Here is a 22,999-nt window from a genome sequence, read left to right as displayed (position 1 = left end):
CGGTAGCTTACGGTGGAAAAATAAGGGAAGGTTTACACATTGGGACTATTTCAACTATTTTTCCCTTGGACCTGGAAGGTTCACAAGAACTGGGGCTGAAGAGTTATATAAACCTGTGAACAAAGTCTGGCTTTGGGAGAGGTAGGGGACCCAAATGGCTAGAACCCCCAGCCCCCCCCCCCCCCAACTCTTGCTCTGCAGACCCCAGAACCTGTGACTGAAATGGAGGGTGGGGCACCGAATGGGTTGGGAACCTGGATGCCTGGGTCTGAGAGGGGAAGAGGTGGACTGGGACCCTGACACCTGTAGCCAGGAGCCATCAGAACTAGTCTTTGACTTTCATGACTTACCCTGGACTGGTTGCTGGATGGTAAAAGATTTCTTACACATACATTTTTCCATTTTTTTAATTAAACATATTCAAATCCCAACATACATCCCATGTTTCCAAATTCATATTTGCCTTAGCAATGGGGTCATCCTAAGAAATGTGCCCCAGATTCCCTCCTTCCCTGCAGAAGGATGGGGTGGCCACCTTGAGTCCACCATCTTGGGTTCCTGGTGTCAGAAGCCATCTTGACACAGTTTCCATGAGATTGAACATTTTGCCAAGTAATCAAGAACCTGCTTCCTGGGCCAGGAATGACTTTTCCCCCATCTATTGGTTGGAGTCATCAATACATCTGTGTGCCCTTGATTCCAGCCTTGCCCCTACCCTATGTACTTCCCCTTTCCAGGGAGCCCATACTAGTCCATCTGCCACTTGGAGTTCTCTTGACTAGAGTGAACTGGTAGGCATGTTTACACTTTGGCCTTTTCCATTTGCTGGGTCAGCTGTCCATCAAAGTCTTGCTCCTCCTCCCCCCTCCCCCCATTCCCAGACTTGGGTTACTATCTTGAGGGGGAAATCTTCTTGGTTGCCCAATGACTGGATCAGTTCTTCATCACACAAGAAAGGACTGGAGACTTTACAGAGGCCTCCCATGGGCTGGAGTGGATGACCAGCTATCAGTCTGAGAGACAGGTCACACATGGGTCTGAAGGCGCTGATGGCCAGGAACAGGGACAGTGTAGGAAAAGGAAGGGGGCCCAGGAGCTGGGTCAGGGGTCCTATAGGGTGTGGATTTGACATAGCTGGTGAAAGCACGGGTATATGGAGTGGTGAGGTAACCATCCCGGGGGCTGTAGAGACCACCTCGGTCTGGGGGGAATACAGGCAGATGAGGGGTAAGGTCACAGAACCCAGAAGGGCTGCCAGGGAAGACAGGAGATGCTGGAGAGAAGAAGAGGGCAGCTCCAGGGTCCTGGTTCACACTCACACCTCGAACTTTATAGTAGCCGTTAGTGGGATCCTGGGAGGAGATTAAAAAAAGATAAAAATGAGACTGATGGAGATAAGGAAAAACAGAAAGATAAAGGATGGGGGGAGGGGGAGGGGAATCAACAGAGAGCAAGAAAAGGGGCCAACAGAGACATAAGAAGAAATAGATACAGAGTGTAACAGGGGCAGAAAGATGGGAGGGCACTTATGGGCAAGGTCAAAGAGAAATACAAGAAGCACCAGAAACAGGTTTGAAGGAGACAAGGAGACACCACAGAGAAGTAGAGTGGAGGCTGATAAACAAGGAGACACAGATGGAGAGGAGACACCACTAGGAGGTCCCTGAACAATGGTGAAAAGGCTTATGGTGGGGGGAGAGATATTGGGGGGAGCGGGGAACAAGAAAACATACAGACATCAGCAATGATGTGCCAGTGAAGGGAAAGACAAGAGTTCGAACGGACCAATGGGCATGCCAGGACAATTGAATACGAGGTACGGTGAGCCCAGGCAAAGACTGAGGAAGAGATGGAAAGAGAAAGCAGGGAGGTGACTGGGCACCCAGAAACAGATGAGGAGAGAAGTCATAAATAGATACAAAGACAGAGATGGGAGGGGGCTCCAGGCGTAGCCCTTGCCCTACTCCGCCCACCTTGGCCTCAGGCCCCGCCTCCTCAGCCCCAACGAAGTCGCTCTGCTTTGAGTGCGAGGTACCGGTGGACTCGCTGCTGAGGACCTGAGCGGGGGAGGTCGTGCCGGTCACTGAGAGTCCAGGGGGAAGCCACCCTCCACCCCTGGGAGCCACCGCCCAGGACCCACTTCCCACTAGGGTTTCGGCAGCAGTCGGCTCCTCGCAGGGTCTTCTGGCAGTTGGGGGCGCTCCGCGCGAGGTGGCCTCCAGAGGTCCATACCTGGTCTTCTCGGATCCCCTCCTCCTCTTCCTCGGGGACTCGAGGGCTGGAACCATCGCTATCAGTGATTTGCACCAGTATGTCTCGCTTGGAGATCCTTGCTCTGGAGCCTGAGGGTGGAGGAGAAGGCGGAGCTGGAGGGCGGCACCCCAGAAGCCGAGAAAACTGAACGAAGAGGGACTGGGGAGGGGCACACTGAGATAGGGACCAGGCTGGGGGGGGGGGGGTGGACCTCGAAGGGCAGCTGTGACCACACTGACCTCGGCCTCGGCGCCAGCAGCAGTGGGTGCCCCCTGCGATGAGCAGTAGTAATAGTAAGGCAGTCGCAGCTGCAGTTACCACGATCCGCACCAGGGGCAGTGGGTCTGGGAGGGGACACAGGCGTCACAGGGTTAAGGAAAAGTTTGGCGAGCCCGGGGCCCGGATCCTAGGTCAAGTTGGGGAGTTTTAGGGGCCGAAAGGAGTCTCGTCGAGGTTGGGTCCGCAAAGGGAGGGGTACCCGGGGAATGTGGGTGCTCCGGAGCCCCATTGGGGGCCTCAGACTGGGTGCCTTAGGTTTGGAGATCTACACGGGTTTGGGAGGTCAGATCCCCTCCTGTGCTTCTCTGGGGACTTTGGGCTCACCAGTGCGGGTCAGGCCAGCCCGGGCTGCCGCCTCGCCCAGACGGTTGCGAGCGCTGCAGTTGAAGTCTCGGGCGAAGTCCAGTTCCCGAGTCCCGGAGATGTGCAGCACCGACACCAATCCCCGGCGCCCACTCCCCGGGGCCCCTGGGGCGGGGAATGTCTCTACTAGGAAGCGGCCTCGGGATCCCGAGGCGAGTGCGCCCTCGCCCCAGGACCAGACCTGGGGGCGGGGGGAGAAGAGAACAGAGAAAGGTTCGGCGGTGGAGAGGCAGTGGAGGCCGGGGAGGGAACGGAGGCAGGGGCAGAAGCCTCGGGAAGGGGAAAGGGATAGATCAGTGAACCTTACCACTGCTTCGGGTGCTGGAGATGCGAGAACTACACACTCTAGCCGGGCAGGGGCTCCCACAGCAGCGGGGGGCGAAGGCAGGGCAGTCACTGCTGGGGGGCCTGGGATGATTCAAGATCCAATCAGAGACAACCTCGTCCCTTGCCCATCCCTTCCCTTTCGTCCTGTCCCCCAAACCTCTGCTCACCATGCACAGTCAGGGTTGCCTCCCCCAGGCCGCCCCCCATTCCTGAGGGTCCTGGCTCTGCTCGACACTCGTAATTTCCAGCGTCCCCCGGCCCCACGGACACCAGACGCAATGTAGGCCCCGAGCCCAGGATCTGGGGACCCATGGGGAAAAGTCATTAGGGGAGATGGGAAGGAGAAGATGAGTTAAACCCAGAGCCTCTGCCCCCAGAGCTCTATCCCTCACCTTGGTCCCCCCACTGCGCGTCCATGTCACTCGTGGGGGCGGGTTTCCCTTCCAGGTGCAGGTGAAAGAGGCGTCTTCTCCCGCATCTACAGCCACTGGTTCAGGTGGGGAGAGGAGGAGAGGACCGACTGAAGATGAAAGGGAGGTTGTCTATGAGATTGTCTCCTGACTCAGAACTCAGACCTCCTAATCAAGCCCTCCCAGGCATTGTGAGTGCCCTCCTCCTAGTCCCTTAGATACCAAGGCATAAGAAGTTCCTCTCAGCCCTGAGGGACTGAGGCACTGAGACTTCTGCAGGAACCCTGGAAAATAAGACCCTTCACCCACTGCAGAAACCCTCCCCAGCCGCTGCCTCTTCAGAAGCTGAAGTCTTGCCCACTGTACTCACATTGCACATCCAATGCCGTGCTCCGATTGGTACTGCCCACGGCATTGGTCACCTCACAGGACACAGGTTCAGTCAGGAAGGAAGCATCAGCTTTCGCCTCCAGAAGGGGCCCCCGAGCTCCAGGAAGCACAGATCCCCCTTTTGCCCACCTGGGAGATGGGAAGGATCAATATTGCAGAGGGTCTCAAGTATGGGGCCGGTGCTATGGGGTCCTGGCAGAGTCTCATCATTTGCAGGCCAAGAGTATTTAGAGGGGCTCACCTGTAGCCAGTGACTGGGGGATGGGCGGTTGCTCTGCACAGAAACGTGACCTTCCCACCCTCTGGCACTGTCTGTGGCTCTGAAGACAGAGTCACCACAGGAGGATCTAAGAGATGGGAGGGGATCGAAGTCAGAGTAAAGAAGGACCTGCCCAGCATCCTTTCCCCCAACCAACTCTTTCTTCTCTGTCCAAGAGCACCTCAAGTCCCCTACAGAACCCAGAAGTCTGATTTTCACTTACACTGCAGGCTGAGGGTGACCTCAGTGTCCTTCCCCCTGGGCAGGGCTGGGCTTCGGGCCTGGCAGATGAAGGAAGCACCATCATCCCGGGCAGAGGGGGTGATTGAGAGGAAGCTCTCAGCTGCTCCCAGGATCCCACTGGTCAACAGGGTCTGGGGGAAAAAATGGGGTGAGAGGTGGTTGACTTTTGACCCTCATCAAGGGAATGACATAGCTTATTTCTCATCCCTCTTGTCCCATTCTGAGGTCACTATTACCTCCAAAACTTTTGCCAAAGTCTCCATAGATAAATGTTTTTCTTTCCCTGTCCTCCCCATGCAGTGAAGTAGGAGACAACTCCAGCTTATAATACCTGGCTGTAACTGGCTCCCTCCAAACGGACACCATCCCGAAACCAGAGCAGCTCAGGGATGGGACGAGCTCCACCTCGGGTACGGCAGGTCAAGTTCCCAGGAACCCCAGCAACCAGAGCCACAGTTGGGGCCCCTAGCACCTCCGGTGCTTCTGGGGGAACTGAGGAGAACAGGAGACCGCTGAACCTCCAGACATCTATATCTCATCAGAGACCCCCATCTTGAGCCTAGACCCCATCCTGAGCCTAGCAAGATCAGGGATAGTTGGGTAACAGTGGAGGCACATACTTGAGACCCTGAAGTGACACATGGGGGACCAGTCCTTGAGTACCTGAGGCCAAATACATGAATTAGGGGTGGGAGGGGGCTGGGCATGTGAGTGGGGGCAAATGCCTGAGTCCAGATAGAAAAGGGATCAGGAGTTACTCACCCAGAACCTGGAGCCGGGCAGGCCGGGAGCGAAGGGCAGCCTGGGTAGCCTGACATTCATAGGAAGCTTCATCCCCAAGTTCAGCTGCCCCAATGTGCAGATCATGGTGGCCGTTGGCCCTGTCTCCTGCTATCCAATAACGGGACCACCCTGGGGGCGGCACAGCACAAAAGGGGGAAGGTTCACATTTCTAAATCCAAGCCTAGACAGTCTCAACCCAGACTTTCCTAATCCCCATTATATAGATATTCCGGGCCCTAAATCACAGCAGAGTTCTCACCGGGCAGATCCCGTTCACCTCCTAGGGCTAATCCATCCTTTGTCCATTGAACCAAGCCATGGTAGCCGCTGAGAGCACAAGGTAGCGTTGCCTCCTCCCCCAGGACAACCTCTACGTCTTTTGGCTGCTGTATGAAGTGGGGGGCATGGCCTGGCATGAGGACAAAGATGAATCAGAGCTTCTCAACCTTCATCAGCCCCTCTCACAGGCTTGGGAACGCCCCGACTTCCAGTTAGACCTCCCCCCCAAGGTAGGGGTGGGAACAGAATGGGACCTCAGGGGTCTATTCCAGCCTCTTACTTTGTCCCCAACCTCAACGATCCTCTTCTGTATAAGGTAACAGAATTCCAGCCTACTAGTCCCTTCCCCGAGGACCCAGGCATCTATCTAGACCTGTCACCTTTCTTTTATCCTGGAATGCTGCTGCTGATAATCCTGGCAGCCTGAGGTGACAAGGATACTACTTTCCCCCCTGAATCTTGGAGCTGATACTCCTGGCTCGGAGGGCCTCGCCCACCCCACCAACTAGAGTCCAAAGAACATATAAGGAAACTGAGGTGCACGGACACTGTCCCTCCTTTACTCCACCGAGGCATCCGAGAGGCTAGCACCTTAGTCCACATCCTTTCCCATCCCACGCTATCCCGTACCTGCATGGGAACCAAGGAGAAGGAACACAAGTAGGTGTAACGAGAGCATCTTGGCGTCTCCCTCAAGTCCTCAAACTCTCTGTGCTAACGTCGCCTTGCATCCGCCCACACTTCAGCTCACTGTGGCCCAGTGAGAAGAATCTGGTTTGCTCTTCCCCACTCGGGCCCCCAGGCGGGCTCCGGGACCCCTCAGGCTCAAGCTCCTGGAAGCCTGGCTCTGGCTTCTGCTCCCAGCCTCTCGGCTTGCCTGATGCTCAGTAAGTCCCCGGGGGCTGGGCCTGGCTACACACTTAGGCAGCTTTCCTCTGCCCCGCCCCCAACTGGACACGCCCCTCCCCATTGAGAAAACCCTCCTCAGACGGAGAGTTAGAGCCTGGGGGAGGGAGAGAGTTTGGGAAGGGGAGTGTGAAGTGAGGGGAGCCACCTGTCGTTATGGGAGGTGGAAGGGGAGCATGGGCTAGGGGATGGCGGTGTGGGTCCTAACACAGGAGTAGGATTTAGGGGGACCAAATGCCAGGTTCTCTGGTTGGGGCCTGGCTGCACTTCTGGGCTCCAGGGAAGGAGCTCGTTCAGTTAGTGGAACAAACTAGCTCAGGCAGGGCCCTGGGGGTAGGAAGCTGAGTCTCCTGGGCTCCCCAAGTGGAAAAGAAGACAAAAACGGTCCAGGTCTCAGGGGTTCCAGCTGAGCTGGGGACTTATGGGACGTAGGGCTATTTTTAGCTTGAGAGCAAGGTCAGATCAGGGTCAGCAGTTGGTGGGGGAAACTGAGACTCAGTGATGAGGGAGGTTCCCCACCCTTGATCCTGGGTACCCTAGAGTTCCCAGTCTGATTATGGATCCTATAGGGCGAAGTTGTTAATACTAAATTCTGCCAACCCATCCCCCTGACTTTTTAAAAATCAGAAACCAAGAATCCTGTCCCCCAGATGTCTTTGGGGGTCCACACATCCTGTCCACAGTTATCCATAGGACTAAGCATCCTGTCTTCTATCTCTGGTTACCACCCCACCCCCACCCCTTGCAAGATCTCAGGCATTCAAGTCCCCACACCTCCCTCAGCCTCTTCACTGCCCCTGTGGTCACTGGGGAGACACAATAAAAGTAGGAGGGGCCAGGGACCAGGAGGCTGGGAACAGAGCAGCTTGCCCTGACGGTTCAATGAGGGTCCCAGCCGCGCGTTCCCACGAGGGCCAAAGGGGTCTAGGGGCAGCTGGGACAGGCAGGTGGGAGGGAAGGGAGCATATTCCTGAGAAATATCCTCTTCCCACAACTAGGGAACAGAGGACCAGACACCTGGGTCCTTAGAAAAAGGGAAAGATGGGGTGGGATGGATGCCTCAGACTCTGGGGTGGGGAGGCGGGATGAGGCTGGGGAGCCAAACACCTGGGTATCTTTCTGAGGAGAGGGTGGGGAAAGGACTGGAAGCCTGGGTTTCTGAGGAGAGGCTAGATGCCCGAGGATTCAAATGTCGGGGAAAGGGAGGGCAGATGCCTCAGGCTCAACTCTGAGAGGATGCCATGTCCTGCAGGGTCAGAAATCTGGCCTTAAATCACCCAGCTTCATTGGATTTAGCCACCAATCCAGATGCCTACCTCAGTACAACAGGCCCCCCTCCCATCGAGCTGCCTGAGTATTCGGGGATCAGCAGACGCTAGACATCTGGCTGAATGCCTGAGCTATCAGGGGCAGGGGAAAGGAGGGCAGCGCAGAGGCTGCAGTAAGGAAACTTGTGAACTATTTCCCCCAGTGCTTTTGCTCCCTACCCACCAAGATGGAGATGGAAAGAGGGAGTGTCTGGGAGGAGGCCCTAGGGAGCCAAGTCAGGAAATAAACCATTGCTGGGCAAAGGGAAGGAAAATAAAAGTGCTGGGGGAGGAGAAGTGAAGGGTGATGGTGAGATCTGATGCTAATTAAAGATGATGAGATTCCTGGTCAAAGGCAAGTGGCCCAGACCTTTTCTCTGCTTATAAAGTCCTTGGTGTAAATATATATCCACCCTAGACTGAAGCATGCTGATCTGAGGTACCACAAAGCCTACCCTCAGTCCCCATTCCAGAAACAGGTCGTACCTTTTTAGGCACCCTTCTACCACCCAGGGACCCTATGGGGATGGCCTTCCAGTTTCCATCCTTGAGCTCTTGGATTCTTGTCCATGATCAGCTCATATACCATTCCCCAAGATCCCCTGGATTCTCCAGAGTTAGCTTCCTTGCGGGAGCGAGACTTGGGGTGACTACAAGACATAGCAAGGGGAAGGGAATGAGGACTCCGGGAAAGACTGGAGAGATGCTGTAAGGAGACAAAAATTCTGAAACGATCAGAAAATTTGAAAAAAGAGGCTGGGGCAAGGAAGGAAAGAAATAGAAATCTAAAGGAGTAGATGAACAGAGGGCAAGTGACACGAGAGGGTTTTGAGAGCTGGAAATTGGGGCTCCCTTTAAAAAAGTCTTCACTTAACAGGGGGTGCTAAAAACTTGGTGGGAGGAAATTGTCAGAAGGAAGGAATCTGAGATGAGGGTGTGTGGAGTGATGTGATTGTATGAGTAAATCTCTGGGAGCTAAAATGAGAGCAGAAGAGGCTTATCCCTTACAAGGGACATCAGCATATGGTCCAGGAATTATAGGATGTGGTAAGGCAAGAAACAGAGTGACTGACAAGAATCAACATTTATTCATTTAGTTGAGAAACCATGAAAAAACTCCCTAGTGCTCAGGAAGGGACCTACAGATCACCCAGTTTTACTCCCTGAGCCCACCATAGGCTTAGAGATCCCATAATAACACCTTGTAATGCTGGCAGGAACACAAACCAATATACCTATGAGGCCTAAGGAAACCTACCCTAGGTAGTATGGGAACCACATAACCCACACCACCACTTCCATAACCTAGCTGGAGCTCAGAGGTACAACACAGATAGGATCCTGAGCCCCTACTGGGGCCGGGAAGATCCCACAAAAACACAGCTGGTGGCCTTACCTACAATGTGACAACCATGTGAGACCAAAAGAATCCTATAGATACCATAAGAACGAATACATATAGCAGGGGGTGTGCAACAGCAGCCCTGGGTGCTCAGTGGGGACTCAGCAATTCCACAGTTAAGTCATCTGTGAACTCTCTGGAAACCTCATAGGGAACCCAAGAGGGCACCCCATCATAATACTGCTGTAAGTCCAGCAGGAACCCAGAAATGCCACAATCACTCCCATGAGACACTGACACCTCAAAATAGCACGAATGCCAACTGAATACAAACACTCTATAATAATAGTGTCCACTGTGGGGACAGCAGAGTCCCAAACATCCAGAGTGATATACTTGTAAGCCCACTGGGAAATCAAGGATCCCATAATAATATCCCTAGGAGGCTCCAGCGTCCCATGAATAAATCAATGAAAAAGCATTTATGAAGTGATTACTGGGTTCTAGGATCTGTGAGAGATACAGATACAAGCAAGACAGTCTGTGTCCTCAAGAGTGCACAACACATAAAGGGGAGAAATGAGAAGGGTGGTAAATGCTGAGGTGACAGGGATACAAAGACAAAACCAAAAAGAAGTCCTGACTTCAAGGAGCTTACATCCTCTGGGGGAGGAGAGAACATGTGAAGAGAAAAGTATATACAGCACACGACAATATGAAGAGGGAAACAGAACAACAGGCTCTCCAAAGGAGGTGGAAACCACCCAGGAGCTGGGCCTTGAAGGAAGCTCAGCATTCCAAGAGACAAATTAGAAGGAAGGAGGAAGTGCATTCTAGGCATGGAGGACAGCAGAAGCAAAAACATGGAGGTGAGAGATGGAATTCTGAGTTATAGCTTGTTTGGCTATAACAAAAATCATGGCAAGGGGAGCACCAGGTTGTGAAGAAGTGAAAACAATGAAGACTCCCAGGAGGTTCTCAAGCAGGGCAGTGATGAGGCCCCACTTGTGCTTTGTGTGGAGGAGGCCAACTATCTAGGGAAGGAAGGGAGCAGGAGTTCTAACGGATTGGGAGGCTCTCACAAGTAGTCCAGGCAAGAAGTGTGAGGCAGGTGTTTATAGGAAGAGAAGGGAATGGATACAAGAGGAAAGAAGAGCCTAGCCTGAACCTAAAGATGACTCATTATCGTAGAGATCAAAGGCTCCCCCCCATCACATGTGCTCTGACAAGGACCCATTATGTGCCAGATATGGCGCTTAAATGTAGAGATAGAAAGAAAGGCAAAAAAAAAAAAAGTTCCTGCTTTGGAGGATCTCACAACCCAATGCACGAAATAACCTGAAAGCACTATGTACCAATAAGGTATAAACAGAATAAAATGGAGATAACCTTTGTTGACCGTGGACAAAAGGCACTAAAATTAAGGAGGACTGGGAAAGGTTTCTTGCCAAAAAAAGGTGGGATTTTAGCTGAGACTTGAAAGAAGCCAGGAAAGCTGGGAAGCAGAGGTGAGGAGGGAGAGAATTCCAGGTGTAGGAGACAGCCAGTAAAAATGACACAATAGAATAAGTGACTTTTTTCTATCTCAGAAATGTGTAAAACACCAGAAGTCTAGGGCATTTGAAAAGTCAGCACCAGTATAGATCATCAAGTAGAAAAAGTCACTTATTCTATTTTGTCACTTTCACTGGCTACACAAATGCCTGGAAGAAATGAATCAAAATATTTTAAAAAGCAAAATAAAAGATCTAGAGGAATGAATTAGAAGGATAGAAAAGAATAGAAGGAATTAAAAAAGAAAAGTCCAAGTAATGGACTCTTCTGAAAATCAGAAAAGACTAAATGGATATCAATGACTCCATAAGACAGCAAGAAATATTAGAACAAAATTAAAAGATTGGAAAAAAATTAGAAAATGAATTTATCAATAACAACTTGCCTAGAAAATCGCTTACGGAAAGATAATCTGGGAATCTTTGGACTCTCTGAAAACCATTTATTCAGAGGATGTTAACCATCTCTTGACAGAGATAATCAATTTAAGGTTCAAAAAGAGACATATTTTTGGACATGATCACTGCGTGGACATGTTTTACTTGACTATGTTTATTTGTTGTATAAGGTTCTCCTTCCCCATCTTTTTAAATGGTGGAATGGGGTGGGGCAGGAGGATTAACAATGATGATGCTAAAAAAGAGTGTTGCTGAAATATTTTTAATACACAAAAGATAATGGGAGGAAGTTCATTAGCAAGTACAGACAAGCAGGATAATTTTGAAAAGTAACGTTGAATTTATTACATACTTTTTTAAAAGCAAGTGATTATTAAATGATAATAGTCAGCTATGTTTAGCCTTTAAAAAAAGATATTTTGCTTCCTTTATGTAAATTAATATTTTCATATGCAATCTTCTTTTTGTATTCTGCTTGCATATATGTAAATGCTCTGCCTTTAAATTCTGAAAAAAAATCAATTAGAAAATTTGACAGCTGTGTGGAAGTTTGGAGAGGTGATGGTGGCAGCGAGACTAATTAGGATGCTATTGTGATGGTTCAGATTAGAGGTGATGAGGATCTGAATTAGGGTGGTGGCACTGTGAGTTGAGAAGAGGACTGATGAGAGATATGTTGTGGAGGTAGAATACATAGGACTTGGAAACTGGATATGAGAATTGAGGGGGAGGGAAGAGGTGAGGATTATCATCCTAAAAGTTTATGACTGGAAAGATAGTGGTTCCCTCCAGAGAAACAAAGCATAGAGGAAAAGGAGCAAATTTAGGGGGGGAAAGATGAAGAATTCTGTTTTGGATATATTGAGATTGAGAGGTCTATGGGACATCTAGATGGAGATATCAAGCAGGTAGTTAGTTATGGGGGATTGGAACACAGGAGAAAAGTCAGGTCTGAATATGCAGATTATGCAGAGAGATTACTAAACCCATGAGAGCTGATGAGATCCCCATGGAAGAATTTGTGGAGTGGGAAGCCAAGGGGATTCAGGAAAAAGCTCTGGGGTAGGTACATCCTTCTACAGGGGACAGGGCATGAATGATGATACAGAAAGGGGGATAAAAAGGAGAAGCCAAATAGGGAGAATTAAGAAAGATCAGTGTTCAAAAAATTCTGGGAGAGAGTATATCTAAGAAGGATTAGTTAGCAGTGAGAAAAGCTGTTAAGGGGCCCAAAAGGATGAGGAATAAGAAAAAGCCATTGCATTTAACAATTAGGAGAATATGGGGAACTTTTAAAAGTTTCAGTTGAGTGGGGGGGAGGGAGCATTTTCTGTGGTTGTTCAGTCATGCCGGCTTTCTGTGACCCCATTTGGGGTTTTTGTGGCAAAGATACTGTAGTGGCTTGCCATTTCCTTCTCCAGCTCATTTTACAGATGAGGAAACTGAGGCAAACAGAATTAAGTGACTTATCTGAGGCCAGTCTTCCTGATTCCAGGCCTGGCACTCTCTTCACTGTGCCACCTCGCTGCCCAAGCCTGCCAGCCACTGCTAAGTGCTTTACAATTATTACATTTGATCTTCATAACAACCTTGCAAGTAGTTGCTGTTTTACAGTTGAGGACACTGGGGTAGAGGTTAAATGACTTGCCCAGGACCATACAGCTAAATCTTAATTCAAATCTTTGTGGCTCTGAAGCCCACAACACTATCCACTGAAAGTCAGTTTGCAAAGGGTCAAGAAGTAAGTAGAATATGACGTAAAGGAAATTAACAAAAGCAATTTTCTTTAAGAGTGGCTGTGAAAAGAGAAGATATATAGGATGATAATTTAAGGGGATCACAGGGCTGAGGTGTCTTCCCATTGCCTGTAGGATAAGACACAAAATCTCCAGCTTGGCATTTAAGGCTCTTCAAAGTTTGCCTCCGGCCCTATTTTTCCAGCATTATTTCAAGTGAAGGTAATAGTGGAAGGTACAGTGGAAAGAATATTGCATTTGGAGTCAGAAGAGCTGGGTTCGAATTCTGGATCAATCATTATTTTATCTGTGACACTGAATCAATCAATGAGAAAGAATTTTTTTAAAGTATTTATTAAACAGTTATGATGTCCAAGGCACTGAGGATACAAATATTTTCTCCCATTCTAATGGGGGGACACAACATACATGGAAAGTTTCAGCTGCAAGTCAGATGGAAAGATCCCATGGTCCTTAGGGTGCAACAGCAAGTTGGTAATTAAGGAAGATGGTAATATCTCTTCTTTCATGTCATTTTTGATAAAGTTCAGGTTCTGATTTGGCAACGTCAAGGCCTTGGATAGCAAGAATTTTCTTTGCAGTTTTCAATGGTTGTAGGAGCAGCCGCCAGGCTTCAGTTCCACAGGGTTGCTTCCTAGGATGATCACTGTGGGCACTGCGCTAGAAGCAATGCCAATGCTTTTGGGGCCTAGGGTCCTGGGGTCTGAGAGGTTTGATTTGCTTAGCCCTCAAGGCAAATAATTTAAGCTCTTACAAAATCTCCAAATGTGAGAGTCAGGAGGGAATTTGATGGTCCTCTAGTCCATCATGAAAAGAATACCTGTTATAACGTATCTGACAAGTGGTTGCCCAAGCTCTGGTTAAAGACCTCTAAGGCAGGGGAACCCAGCACTTCTTCAGGTAAGCCATTCTACTTTGGACAGCTCTACTTTTTAGGAATGTTTTGTGATGTCTAAGAGAACCAGCCTGTTTTTCCTGATATATCCAGAGACTCTCACCCTGAACCAGGATGAAACTTAAGAGTGAAGGGGGAGTGTAATGGGAGACTGACCAAAGGGCCCAGTCTTTACGAGCATGTGCAGCATGCTCAGCTAATTTCCACATGGACTTTGGAGCATGTGCAGACATTCTATAACTAGTTCTAGTCTGCTAACCTCATGGTAAAAGGAGCCTCTCCAAATGGCCACAACTTTCTAGCCAGAACTGGGGATGTATTTAAAATCAATTAGCTGAACTCATTTCTTTTTTCAATTTCTTTCTGCCTTCCAGCCCACTAGTTTCAGCGAGAAAAGTGTTACCATGCAGTTAGGGGATGTGTCAAGGGCTTTACCCAGACAATGTGGACCTAGAATCAGGGAATACAAGTCTGAGTTCTGTGGAAGAGTATTAAAAAGTTCCTTTTTAGTTCAACTGAAAATATTAAGAAATAATGTTTTTTCAGCCTAAAAATCTTTTCCCTCTAAAGGTCCCAGGAAATGGATCAAAGGTGACAGAACAAAGACAAAGGTCCCAGGAAAGGGATATAAGGTGATAACCAAACTGAACTCTCATCTAGGTAAGATCGCTGCCGGCCCATCCCCTGAAGGGACTGGTGCCATCAGCCATTTACAGGTGATATCTTTTTTTTCTTTTTTTTCATTCAAGAATTATTGATAAAAGCTTTTCAGTCCTTAAGGAGTGATCAAGGAAGGAAACGGACAGTGGCTGTTTTGGGAACACTAACCCCAAGCTATGTTTAACATATTATGATTGTTTCCTTGTTCAAGAGTCCTCAAAATGTTACCTCAGATCGTCTCAGGTTAGAGATATGCATCTCAGAAGGCACAGGAGGAACTATGCCAGTTTGGATCTCTCTCATCTAGGAAAGGTATGGATATAAAATAATGTTAAGTTCAAGACTGTTCTACAGACTTGGGCCTAAAATTCACCACAGTCATTTTTCCTCCATGATAGGTAAAGGAGATAGGAGACTATGATCTTGTGAGTCTCAAAAGGTCAAGAGATTGAGTCACCAGGTCCTGAGTGCAGCCTCTGCTGGGATTTGGCTCAGTGGCCACTGACATTCACTTAGTAGCCACGTTCAGACCTGAACTTGGTGGGATGATGTTCTGGAGAAGCCCGCTCACCCCAGAGACCAAGGGGAAACACTGAGAAGGAAGATTGGGGCTTCTGTTCTTGCTACTTAGCTTGGAGGTAACTGATGGCTCACCGTGGGGGACCACATCAGGGTATGAGCTCCAGCCAATATCATTAGCAAAGAGCCATCCCACCTGTCAGGGCTACCCCTAGAACTCTGAGGGAAGAGATGCAACCAGCTAGTTCAGGAAGAGTGAAGCTGGAGAGCTCAACACACTGACATCAAGTCTAAATTTGATGCCTTGCAGTTTCTATCGCTCCTCATTTTGCTCTCTATGGTGAAACAGAACAAATGTAATCTTTCCACCAAATAGTCCTTCAAATACCTGAAGGGAACTCTCATGTCTCCCTGAGTCTTCTCTTGAGTAAATAAGCCCATTTCCCTCAGCCAATTCTTCTATATCACAGCTGAACATGACACTCCAGGATTAGGTTTGACAAAAGCAAAGAACAGTGTTCTCTATAGCTTCCCTATTCCTAGAAGCTATGCCTCTCCCCTTAATGCAGCCCAAGAGTGCATTTGCTTTTTGTGCCTACCACAGCGCATAGCTGACTTATACTGATTTTACAATCCACTAAAACCTTCAGATCTTTTTCTGAACAACTACTATCTCTCTGTGCCTCCCTGTCTTCTACTTGTGAAACCGGTTTTATTTTTATTTTACTTTATTGTATCCAAGTGCAAGACTTTTAAATCTATCTCTAACTTCATCTTCCTTAATTCAGATCAATGCTTGTCAAGATTCTTTTGGAACCTAATTCTGTCATTGTGTTAGCTATCCCTACCAGCTTTGTATTAGGTGCAAATCTGGTAAACCTGCCATCTGTACCTTTATCCAAGTTGTTGCATGTTAAAACAACACGAGGCCAAGCATAGGTTCTTACAGTTCCCCAACAGAAACTTCTTGCCATGCTGGCCCTGAACAATTAAACACCTGGGATCCACCTGAATTCACCTGAATATCTTATTATCTAATCCATATTCCTCCATCTTCTCCTCAAGAAAAGTATGAGATATGTTCAAAAGCTTTGCTGAAATCTAGGTAAACTATAACCACGGCATCCTTCTTATCCACCACTTTAGTAGTTTCCAAAAGGAAACAAGGGAGTCTAGCATGATATGTTTTTGATGAAGCTGAGCTGGTTCTTTGCAAATTTGTTTCCCTTTTTAGATGCTTGCCATCCATACCTTTAGTGATTCATTTGGGAATTTTCCCAGGAAGTAAAGTTTTTTGGACTACAGTCTGTAGATTCAGTTTTCTTTCCTTTTACATTTGTTAGGACATTTGCCTTTCACAGTTTGGGGGTATCTCCCTCATTTTCCATGATTTTTCAGTTATCACTGAAAGTGGCTCCTCAATAGCATCTGTCGTGCCAGTTGACCTGCACTGACCAAGAGCAATGAGGTGCTATGTCTCATTATCTCCTCATCTTGGTAGTCACTTGGTCATCACTACCTCCCTGGTAGTCACTTTCTGTTCAGTCACTTCCAGTATAAATGCCATTCTCCTTTGCAGAGAAAACAGTCAGCATTATCCCTTCCACCCTCAACAAAGGTCCTATCCTTTTCCTTTGATTCTCCTCCCTGCCTCCCCATCCCTCACCACAATATAATGGGGCTCAGTTGAAGGAGGTGAACCAGATGACTTCTCAAGTGCCTTCCTGTTCTAACTATGCAATCTTATGTGGTACAAGCTGCCTGCACACTTGGCAGATATCCCAACTGATAACTGAAGTGCTGCCATATAGTAAGAATTGTCCATACTTGGCTCACTTTTTCCTTTCTGCATGCCCCAAAGCAGGTTCTCACTTCATTAAGTAAGTAACCAGATGGCAATACATTCAATCCCACACTTCACTGTTTTCATCAGCACATCATCCAGTGTGCATGTACAGGCTTTGCCAAGGCTATGGTCTTTTCATGCTTTATCATGGGACAAAGACTGTTCTGAATAGATATATGATTTGGGACATACAGGGCCGATCCTGATTTAATTTTTTATCTGGAGATATGGAAAAAGAAAATGGGACATTGTTCTGAAATATTAAATATAGCGGGGGATCAATCAAGAAGGTCTTTGATCTGTTAAGTCCTCCACTCCACTCATTGAAATTATAGTTTCAGACTTTCACTTTGCAATTTGTATGGGTGTGGGGCAGAAAAGCCCTTTCAGATTTTTGAGTGGCCCCATTTACAAGACATAAGAACCTTCCTCCTCTTACCCTCTCCACCCGCCCCCCCCCCCCCCCGCCCCAACATAAAACTATAGAAATCTTGATTGGCTCTTGTGCCTGCCATGCACATTCTGACCACCATTTCCCAATGCACAGGCAATCCACAATGTGGCCACACACTTTATCATACAAGGAAACAAAATACTGGTTAAGAGTTACTTGGTGGAGCACAGCTTTTTTTTTTTTTTCCTGCTCTCCAAATCTGATGGTAGAAAGATTCTTCAGGTGAAAGGAAGAAGAGACTTGGGGATTTGGGGAAATGGATACATGGCCATACATTTTTCTACCTTCCAATGGCTTCCCAGTCCAAATTTCTGGAAGAAGGTATCGCTAGCTGTCAGGAATACCTACTACATTATACCCTTCTAGAATCCCCCATCACAAAGGCCATGTTAAGCCAGCTCTCCAAACCTGACACTCCATCTCCAGAAATACTTTCCACTAATGCTAAGACATCCTAGATGAAGACTTCCCTGATCCCCTCTTCCCAGCTGTCAATTTTCTTTCTCTTCCTCAAATGACCTCGTAGTATATTTACCACACATTTTGTATTTCCTCCTCTCCCCTGACCCCTAGCAGAATGCAAACTTTGGACAGGGAAAATCCTCTTTCTTGGCATACTCAGTACCTAATATAGTGATCTGCACCTGAGAGACTCTTGATAAATGTTGAAGTGAACTGAAATCCCTTGAGCTAATCTGAATCTAGAGATTCCACAATACCACCACAGGATCTCACAATCACACAATGGATGGCAATTTAGAAGCCCAAAGGCCTCACATAACAGTAATATAAAGTCCCACTGGACCTCATACAAATAGTTCTTATGACACCTTGGCCCCCAAACTCTGAAATCATAGCCCTATGAACCCAATATCAACCTTGGTTGTTGTCATTCACTCGTTTCAGTCATGTCTGACTCTCTATAACTCCCTTTTGGGTCTTCTTGGCAAAGATACTAGAGTGGTCTGCCATTTCCTTCTCCAGTTCATTCATTTTACAGATGAGAAAAATGAGGCAAACATCATGAAGTGACTTGTCCAGGGTCACACAGCTAGGAAGTGTTTGAGGCCAGATTTGAACTCAGGAAGATGAGTCTTCCTGACTCCAGGCTTGGCGCTCTATCCACTACATTCCCTAGCTGCCTAATATGAACCCAGAGCTTAGCAATTATGCTTATCTGAGCCCAGGGAAACCATCACAACATCCCCCCTTTTCCATCTTAGTCCTGAGACTGGACAGCACTCCCCAATAAACCCAGCCAGGGGCCAGAGACCCTATAGTGGTAGTCTTTGGCTCTCAGTCAGTCTGTTCCTTCCCTCTCCTTTTCTCCACCCAAGGTATTTGGGGTCCAGGCTTCTCATGCTCCCACCATTTTCATTTACCTTTTAGCAAGGCAACTAAGGACGGAATAGACCGTTATGAATGGTGCCAGAATCAAGGGTTGTTCCTCGAAGCTCAGACTACTCTCCCCTAAAAAGTTAGACTGGGGAAGAGAAGGGGCACATGAGTAGCTCCAGGACTGCTGTCCAGCCCTATGATCATGTGATAAGTACAGAAATCTGGGAATATGTTTTTCAGAGCCCTTAAGAATTCTAGGTTTCCTTCCCTGCCCCCCATCCCAAACTTGAACTCTGCCCCAAGTCTGGTTAATAAGTTACCCATCCCCTCATCCACCCACCAAGGGGCTACTGACCCTAACTTCATTCCCCGAAGTTAACTGATCACACACTACCCAAGAGGTAGGGAAACTGGGCTTTTGGTTCCATTGATTGTCCTGAGGCTCCCTTCCTTTGAGACTGGAGCCTAGGAGGCAGGCAGAATGCTTCGAACCAGCCAAGTACTACTGTCTCGGGGTACCTCTTCTTTGCAGAGCTCAGAAGCACAGAGGCCAATTTTGCGGTTTGATGGAGAAGCTTTCCGTCTGAAAAAGACCGGGGAACTAATCCGGGCCTTGTTGGTGCTTCGGCTTTGTGCATGGCCCCCAATGGTCACTTATGGTTTAACAGTAAGTGTGCTCTGATCCTGACCTCCAAGGGGAGAATTCTCTAACATATTCCCCATGCCAGTTTGAAGGTAATTCTAAAATATTTTCCCATTGTAATTCTGTTTCTCCTCCTTTCTATCACCTAGCTTCTGTCTTGGTCCCAGAAGCTCCTGGGGTCCCGGCTATCTGGGGCACTACTTCGGGCTTCAATCTATGGGCAGTTTGTGGCTGGGGAGACAACAGCTGAGGTACAAGGCTCTGTCCAGAGGCTTCAGAGACTTGGGCTGCGGCCACTGCTGGCTGTGCCCACTGAGGAGGAACCAGGGACAGATCGGGAAGGGTGAGAACATGATGGATCAGGGAGGGTGAAATATAAGATGGGGCTGGGCAGTGAAAGTTGGTGGGGCATTGGAACTGAGGACCCTGAAAGAAAAGGACCGGCAGGACCCTGACAAATCAGGTTCTCTCTCTGGTCTGCAGAGAAGCCTGGTATGAGGGAAACCTGAATGCTATGCTGCATTGTGTGGACCTGTCCTGTGGGCCCCCTGGATCCCTACCATTGCAACCAGTCCTCATGCAGCTCAAAGTGACAGCCCTGGCCAGCACCCAACTCTGTGTAAGAGACCTAAGATGAGGGAGACTTTGGGGGCTGGGTTTAAAGCTGAATTCCTGGTCTGTGTACCCCTTATCCCTTTTTCTCATTTCAGAAGGAACTAACACTCCGACTCAGGGACCCTGGGATGGCCAAGGAGCTAAGTCCTGAAAGGTTTGCTGCCACCATGGAAAGTGGTAAGGTGGGCATCTCCAACCACCTATCACCCAAAACTATTTATAAATGTCTCCTTTAAGCTCCTGAACCTGAGCTCTGCTCTCCCTCAGGACCTCTGGATTTCCAGTCTCAGCCCTGAGCACAACCAGCATCTCAGAGCCTCTCTGAGCCGCTTCCATCGCATTGCCCAGGTAAACCCAAACCTTACCCCCAATCCTTCCAAAAGTCTGAACTTTTACCCTCGCACTCATTTTGCACAAAGCCTTCATCTCCCCTACTGCCTTCCTTGGTCAGAGTCCAGTGGACCCATTTCTTCTGTTTCCCTCCACAGTATGCCCGGAACCAGGGGGTGCGGCTGCTGGTGGACGCTGAGTACACCTCTCTGAACCCAGCACTGTCTCTGTTTGTGTCTTCTCTGGCTGTCCGCTGGAACTGCCAGGAGGAGGCTGATGGGGATGGAACTCCCTGGGTATGGAACACCTACCAGGCCTATCTTAAGGTAACAGGAAGCCTGGGGAAAGGGAGCACAGAAGCACCTGGAATTTGTTGGGGGAAGGGCCTCTCCATCCCCTGCCTTCTCCACCACCTCAGGACACATATGAACGGCTGAATCGGGCAGCAGAGGCAGCAGAGCAAAAAGGTCTGGGCTTTGGGGTAAAGTTGGTTCGTGGTGCGTATCTAGAGACAGAGAAGGCGCTTGCCCAGCTTAGCGGGACAGCAGATCCTACCCAGTCCAACTATGAGGACACGAGCCGAAGGTAGGCAAGAGGGTGACTCCCACAGAAGGGGATGAGGGGAGGGGCCTGGATGAGGTTTACGGGGACATGGACTCCTATGCCTTTCTTCCCATTCACCCCTTTACCCAGTTATAGCCGTTGCCTGGAGCTGATGCTGGGACACGTTTCCCGCCGGGGCTCACGGTGTCAGCTTATGGTAGCTTCCCACAATGAAGAGTCTGTGCACCAGGCAGTTAAGCGGTAAGGTGGGGGCCAGAGGAGAGGAGGAGCCTGGGGAGCGTCCCTATGGAGGCAGGGAAGGCCAAAGTGAGCAAGAGCAAAGACGAGGGAGTTAAAAGACTCAGAAACAATCAGAACTGGGGAGGTACTTTAGAGGTAACCATTTCAATCCCCTTATTTCAAGGGGAGGGAAGCTGGTCTAAAGAAGTTCAATGATGTGTCTAAGATTCCTAGAAGGCATTCTAGGGATTCGGCAGAATCCTGATTTCCTCTAGTGCCAAGGCTCTTTCCATCATCCCCAGAGAGAGATTTAGAGTTTGAGGTTAGGTAAATGTGCACAGCTACGCTAAGATATTTGACATAGTGGAAAGAATGCTGGACTGACAGAGTCAGGACTGACCTGGGTTCAAATTCTGCCTTAGATACTACTGGAGCGGGGAAACCATGATAAAGTCTCTGAATCTCTCTGACTCTCGTTCCCCATCTGTAAAATGGGATAATATTGGCTGTGCCTACCTTAAAAGGTTGTTGTAAGGATCAAATTAGATAGTGTGCTATATAAATTTGGCTCTTTTTTTATTATTAACTTTACATTGCACTTTTTGTAACTAAAAAGTCTTATTCAGTTCAGCCAACATTATTAGTACCTATTCTGTACAAAGCTCTGTGCTAGGCACTGGAGATTAAAAGATAAGGATGAACCAGTCTCTGCCTTCAAAGAGCATACACATTCTACTCGGGGAAGATAAAACGTACACAGATAAATATAAAGCAATATAATTTCCAGAGGGAAGAGAAAGCCAAAAAGTGAAGGGAACAAGAAAAACTTGGTACAAACTAGGAAATCTGGGGAGAGAGAGGGCATTCCAGGCATGAGGGACCGACCAACCATTGGCAAAGGCATGGAGGAGGGGATGTGATGCCATCTCTGGGCAGGAGCATGTAGATGAATCTAAGCAGACTAGAGAACAGTTGTGATAGGAAATAAGACTCGGAGAATGAGTGGGAGCCAGATCATGGAGGGCTTCACATGGCAGGCTGAGGGTTCCTAGGTACCTTTCTCAGAGGTAATCCCATAATATCATGCACTAGAGCTCTCTGGGAAGTCTCATCCCTCTCCTAGACTGGGAGCTCCAGTGGGGCAAGAGTCAGGTAAGACCTAACCCAACCCACTATCTCATTGCTGGGCACAAAGTTCCACACACAGTAGGCACTTAAGTTTGCTGTAGGGCACTCATCTTGATCTCAAATGCCACAGGATGTCAGATTTGAGCATTCCTCCGGATGGTGCTGTTTGCTTTGGACAGCTGCTGGGCATGTGTGACCACGTTTCCCTTGCCTTGGGTATGTGTTCCCATCACACACCAACCTCTTCTCAGTCCCTGCTTTCATGGGCAAAATTTCCATGGGATTAGGACGAGACAGCCTTGTTCCTCTTCCCTTCTCTGTCCGCAGCCTGAATCCATTCTAGACCCCAAGCCCATCCCTCACCCACAACAGTGAGTCAAGACCTGGATCCGTGTGGGAGGAGAAAGTCCTGCCCCTACCCTGATATCTCCTCTCACCCAGGGCAGGCCGGTTATGCCATCTACAAGTCCATCCCCTATGGTTCTCTGGATGAGGTGATTCCCTACCTGCTTCGCCGGGCCCAGGAGAATCGAAGTGTGCTTCAAGGGGTCAGGAGAGAGCAGGGGTTGCTGACCCAGGAGCTTCTTCGGCGTTTATCTCGCCGTCCATAAGCCATCACCTCATTTCTGGTCTCCCTGTCCTCACCCCAATACCTGACATTAAAGTTCTCTAAGAGAAAACCATATCTAACTCCCCGTGGCTGTGTGGAGCTGGGGCCAGGAAATGCAGTTTCCTATCAGTCCCTTTGACCATTGGGCAAACAACTACGTTTCTGATCCTCCATTCCTTCATTCTCAACACGAGATTGCCCTGAGCCATTCTGCTGAGTCCCTGAATTGGAAGTGAGGGTGCCTAGGTCTCTAACAGAGTAAGGGCTGAAGGGATGAGTCCCTTCTGAGAACCTCAGACTTGGACAGGGACTAAGGAAATGCCCCCTT

At 48.7% G+C, this 22,999-nt stretch overlaps 2 protein-coding genes and 1 long non-coding RNA gene across 8 annotated transcripts; 1 reads left to right on the top strand and 2 right to left on the bottom strand.

The window, feature by feature from the left end:
- Nucleotides 1-389: 389 nt before the first annotated feature.
- On the bottom strand, nt 390-10,853 carry KIRREL2 (kirre like nephrin family adhesion molecule 2). Of its 2 annotated transcripts, XM_072616275.1 has the most exons (15): nt 6,217-10,853; nt 5,567-5,716; nt 5,287-5,436; nt 4,856-5,016; nt 4,505-4,655; nt 4,264-4,369; nt 4,003-4,151; nt 3,615-3,742; nt 3,390-3,522; nt 3,203-3,303; nt 2,857-3,076; nt 2,493-2,597; nt 2,233-2,342; nt 1,974-2,057; nt 390-1,352 (listed from the first exon to the last, which is right to left on the bottom strand). In XM_072616275.1, exons 1-15 carry the CDS (start codon nt 6,263-6,265, stop codon nt 1,026-1,028), a joined length of 2,124 nt encoding a protein of 707 aa, XP_072472376.1. In that variant the 5' UTR covers nt 6,266-10,853; the 3' UTR covers nt 390-1,025. The 2 variants fall into 2 exon arrangements, with proteins under 2 accessions (XP_072472376.1, XP_072472377.1); XM_072616276.1 differs by lacking the exon at nt 2,493-2,597.
- Nucleotides 10,854-11,003: 150 nt separating this feature from the next.
- On the bottom strand, nt 11,004-22,659 carry LOC140508452 (uncharacterized). 2 transcript variants are annotated; one of them, XR_011968436.1, is made up of 4 exons: nt 22,568-22,659; nt 20,840-20,997; nt 18,607-18,707; nt 11,004-14,708 (listed from the first exon to the last, which is right to left on the bottom strand). It is a non-coding gene; the product is annotated as an uncharacterized lncRNA (long non-coding RNA). The 2 variants fall into 2 exon arrangements; XR_011968435.1 differs by lacking the exon at nt 11,004-14,708 and having other exon boundaries at nt 17,267-18,707.
- PRODH2 (proline dehydrogenase 2) lies at nt 18,905-22,744 on the top strand. Of its 4 annotated transcripts, XM_072616318.1 has the most exons (11): nt 18,905-18,963; nt 19,095-19,229; nt 19,355-19,548; nt 19,689-19,824; nt 19,916-20,002; nt 20,088-20,168; nt 20,309-20,476; nt 20,569-20,735; nt 20,844-20,954; nt 22,192-22,277; nt 22,503-22,744. In XM_072616318.1, exons 2-11 carry the CDS (start codon nt 19,209-19,211, stop codon nt 22,670-22,672), a joined length of 1,221 nt encoding a protein of 406 aa, XP_072472419.1. In that variant the 5' UTR covers nt 18,905-18,963; nt 19,095-19,208; the 3' UTR covers nt 22,673-22,744. The 4 variants fall into 4 exon arrangements, with proteins under 4 accessions (XP_072472419.1, XP_072472417.1, XP_072472420.1 ...); XM_072616316.1 differs by having other exon boundaries at nt 18,915-19,229; XM_072616319.1 differs by lacking the exon at nt 22,503-22,744 and adding an exon at nt 22,389-22,496 and having other exon boundaries at nt 18,915-19,229.
- Nucleotides 22,745-22,999: the final 255 nt, after the last annotated feature.

Source organism: Notamacropus eugenii, chromosome 5, assembly GCF_028372415.1.
Source record: "Notamacropus eugenii isolate mMacEug1 chromosome 5, mMacEug1.pri_v2, whole genome shotgun sequence".
Taxonomy (NCBI): Eukaryota; Metazoa; Chordata; class Mammalia; order Diprotodontia; family Macropodidae; genus Notamacropus; species Notamacropus eugenii.
The sequence above is the reverse complement of the archived record's forward strand: the minus strand, read 5'-3'. Positions and strand labels throughout refer to the sequence as shown.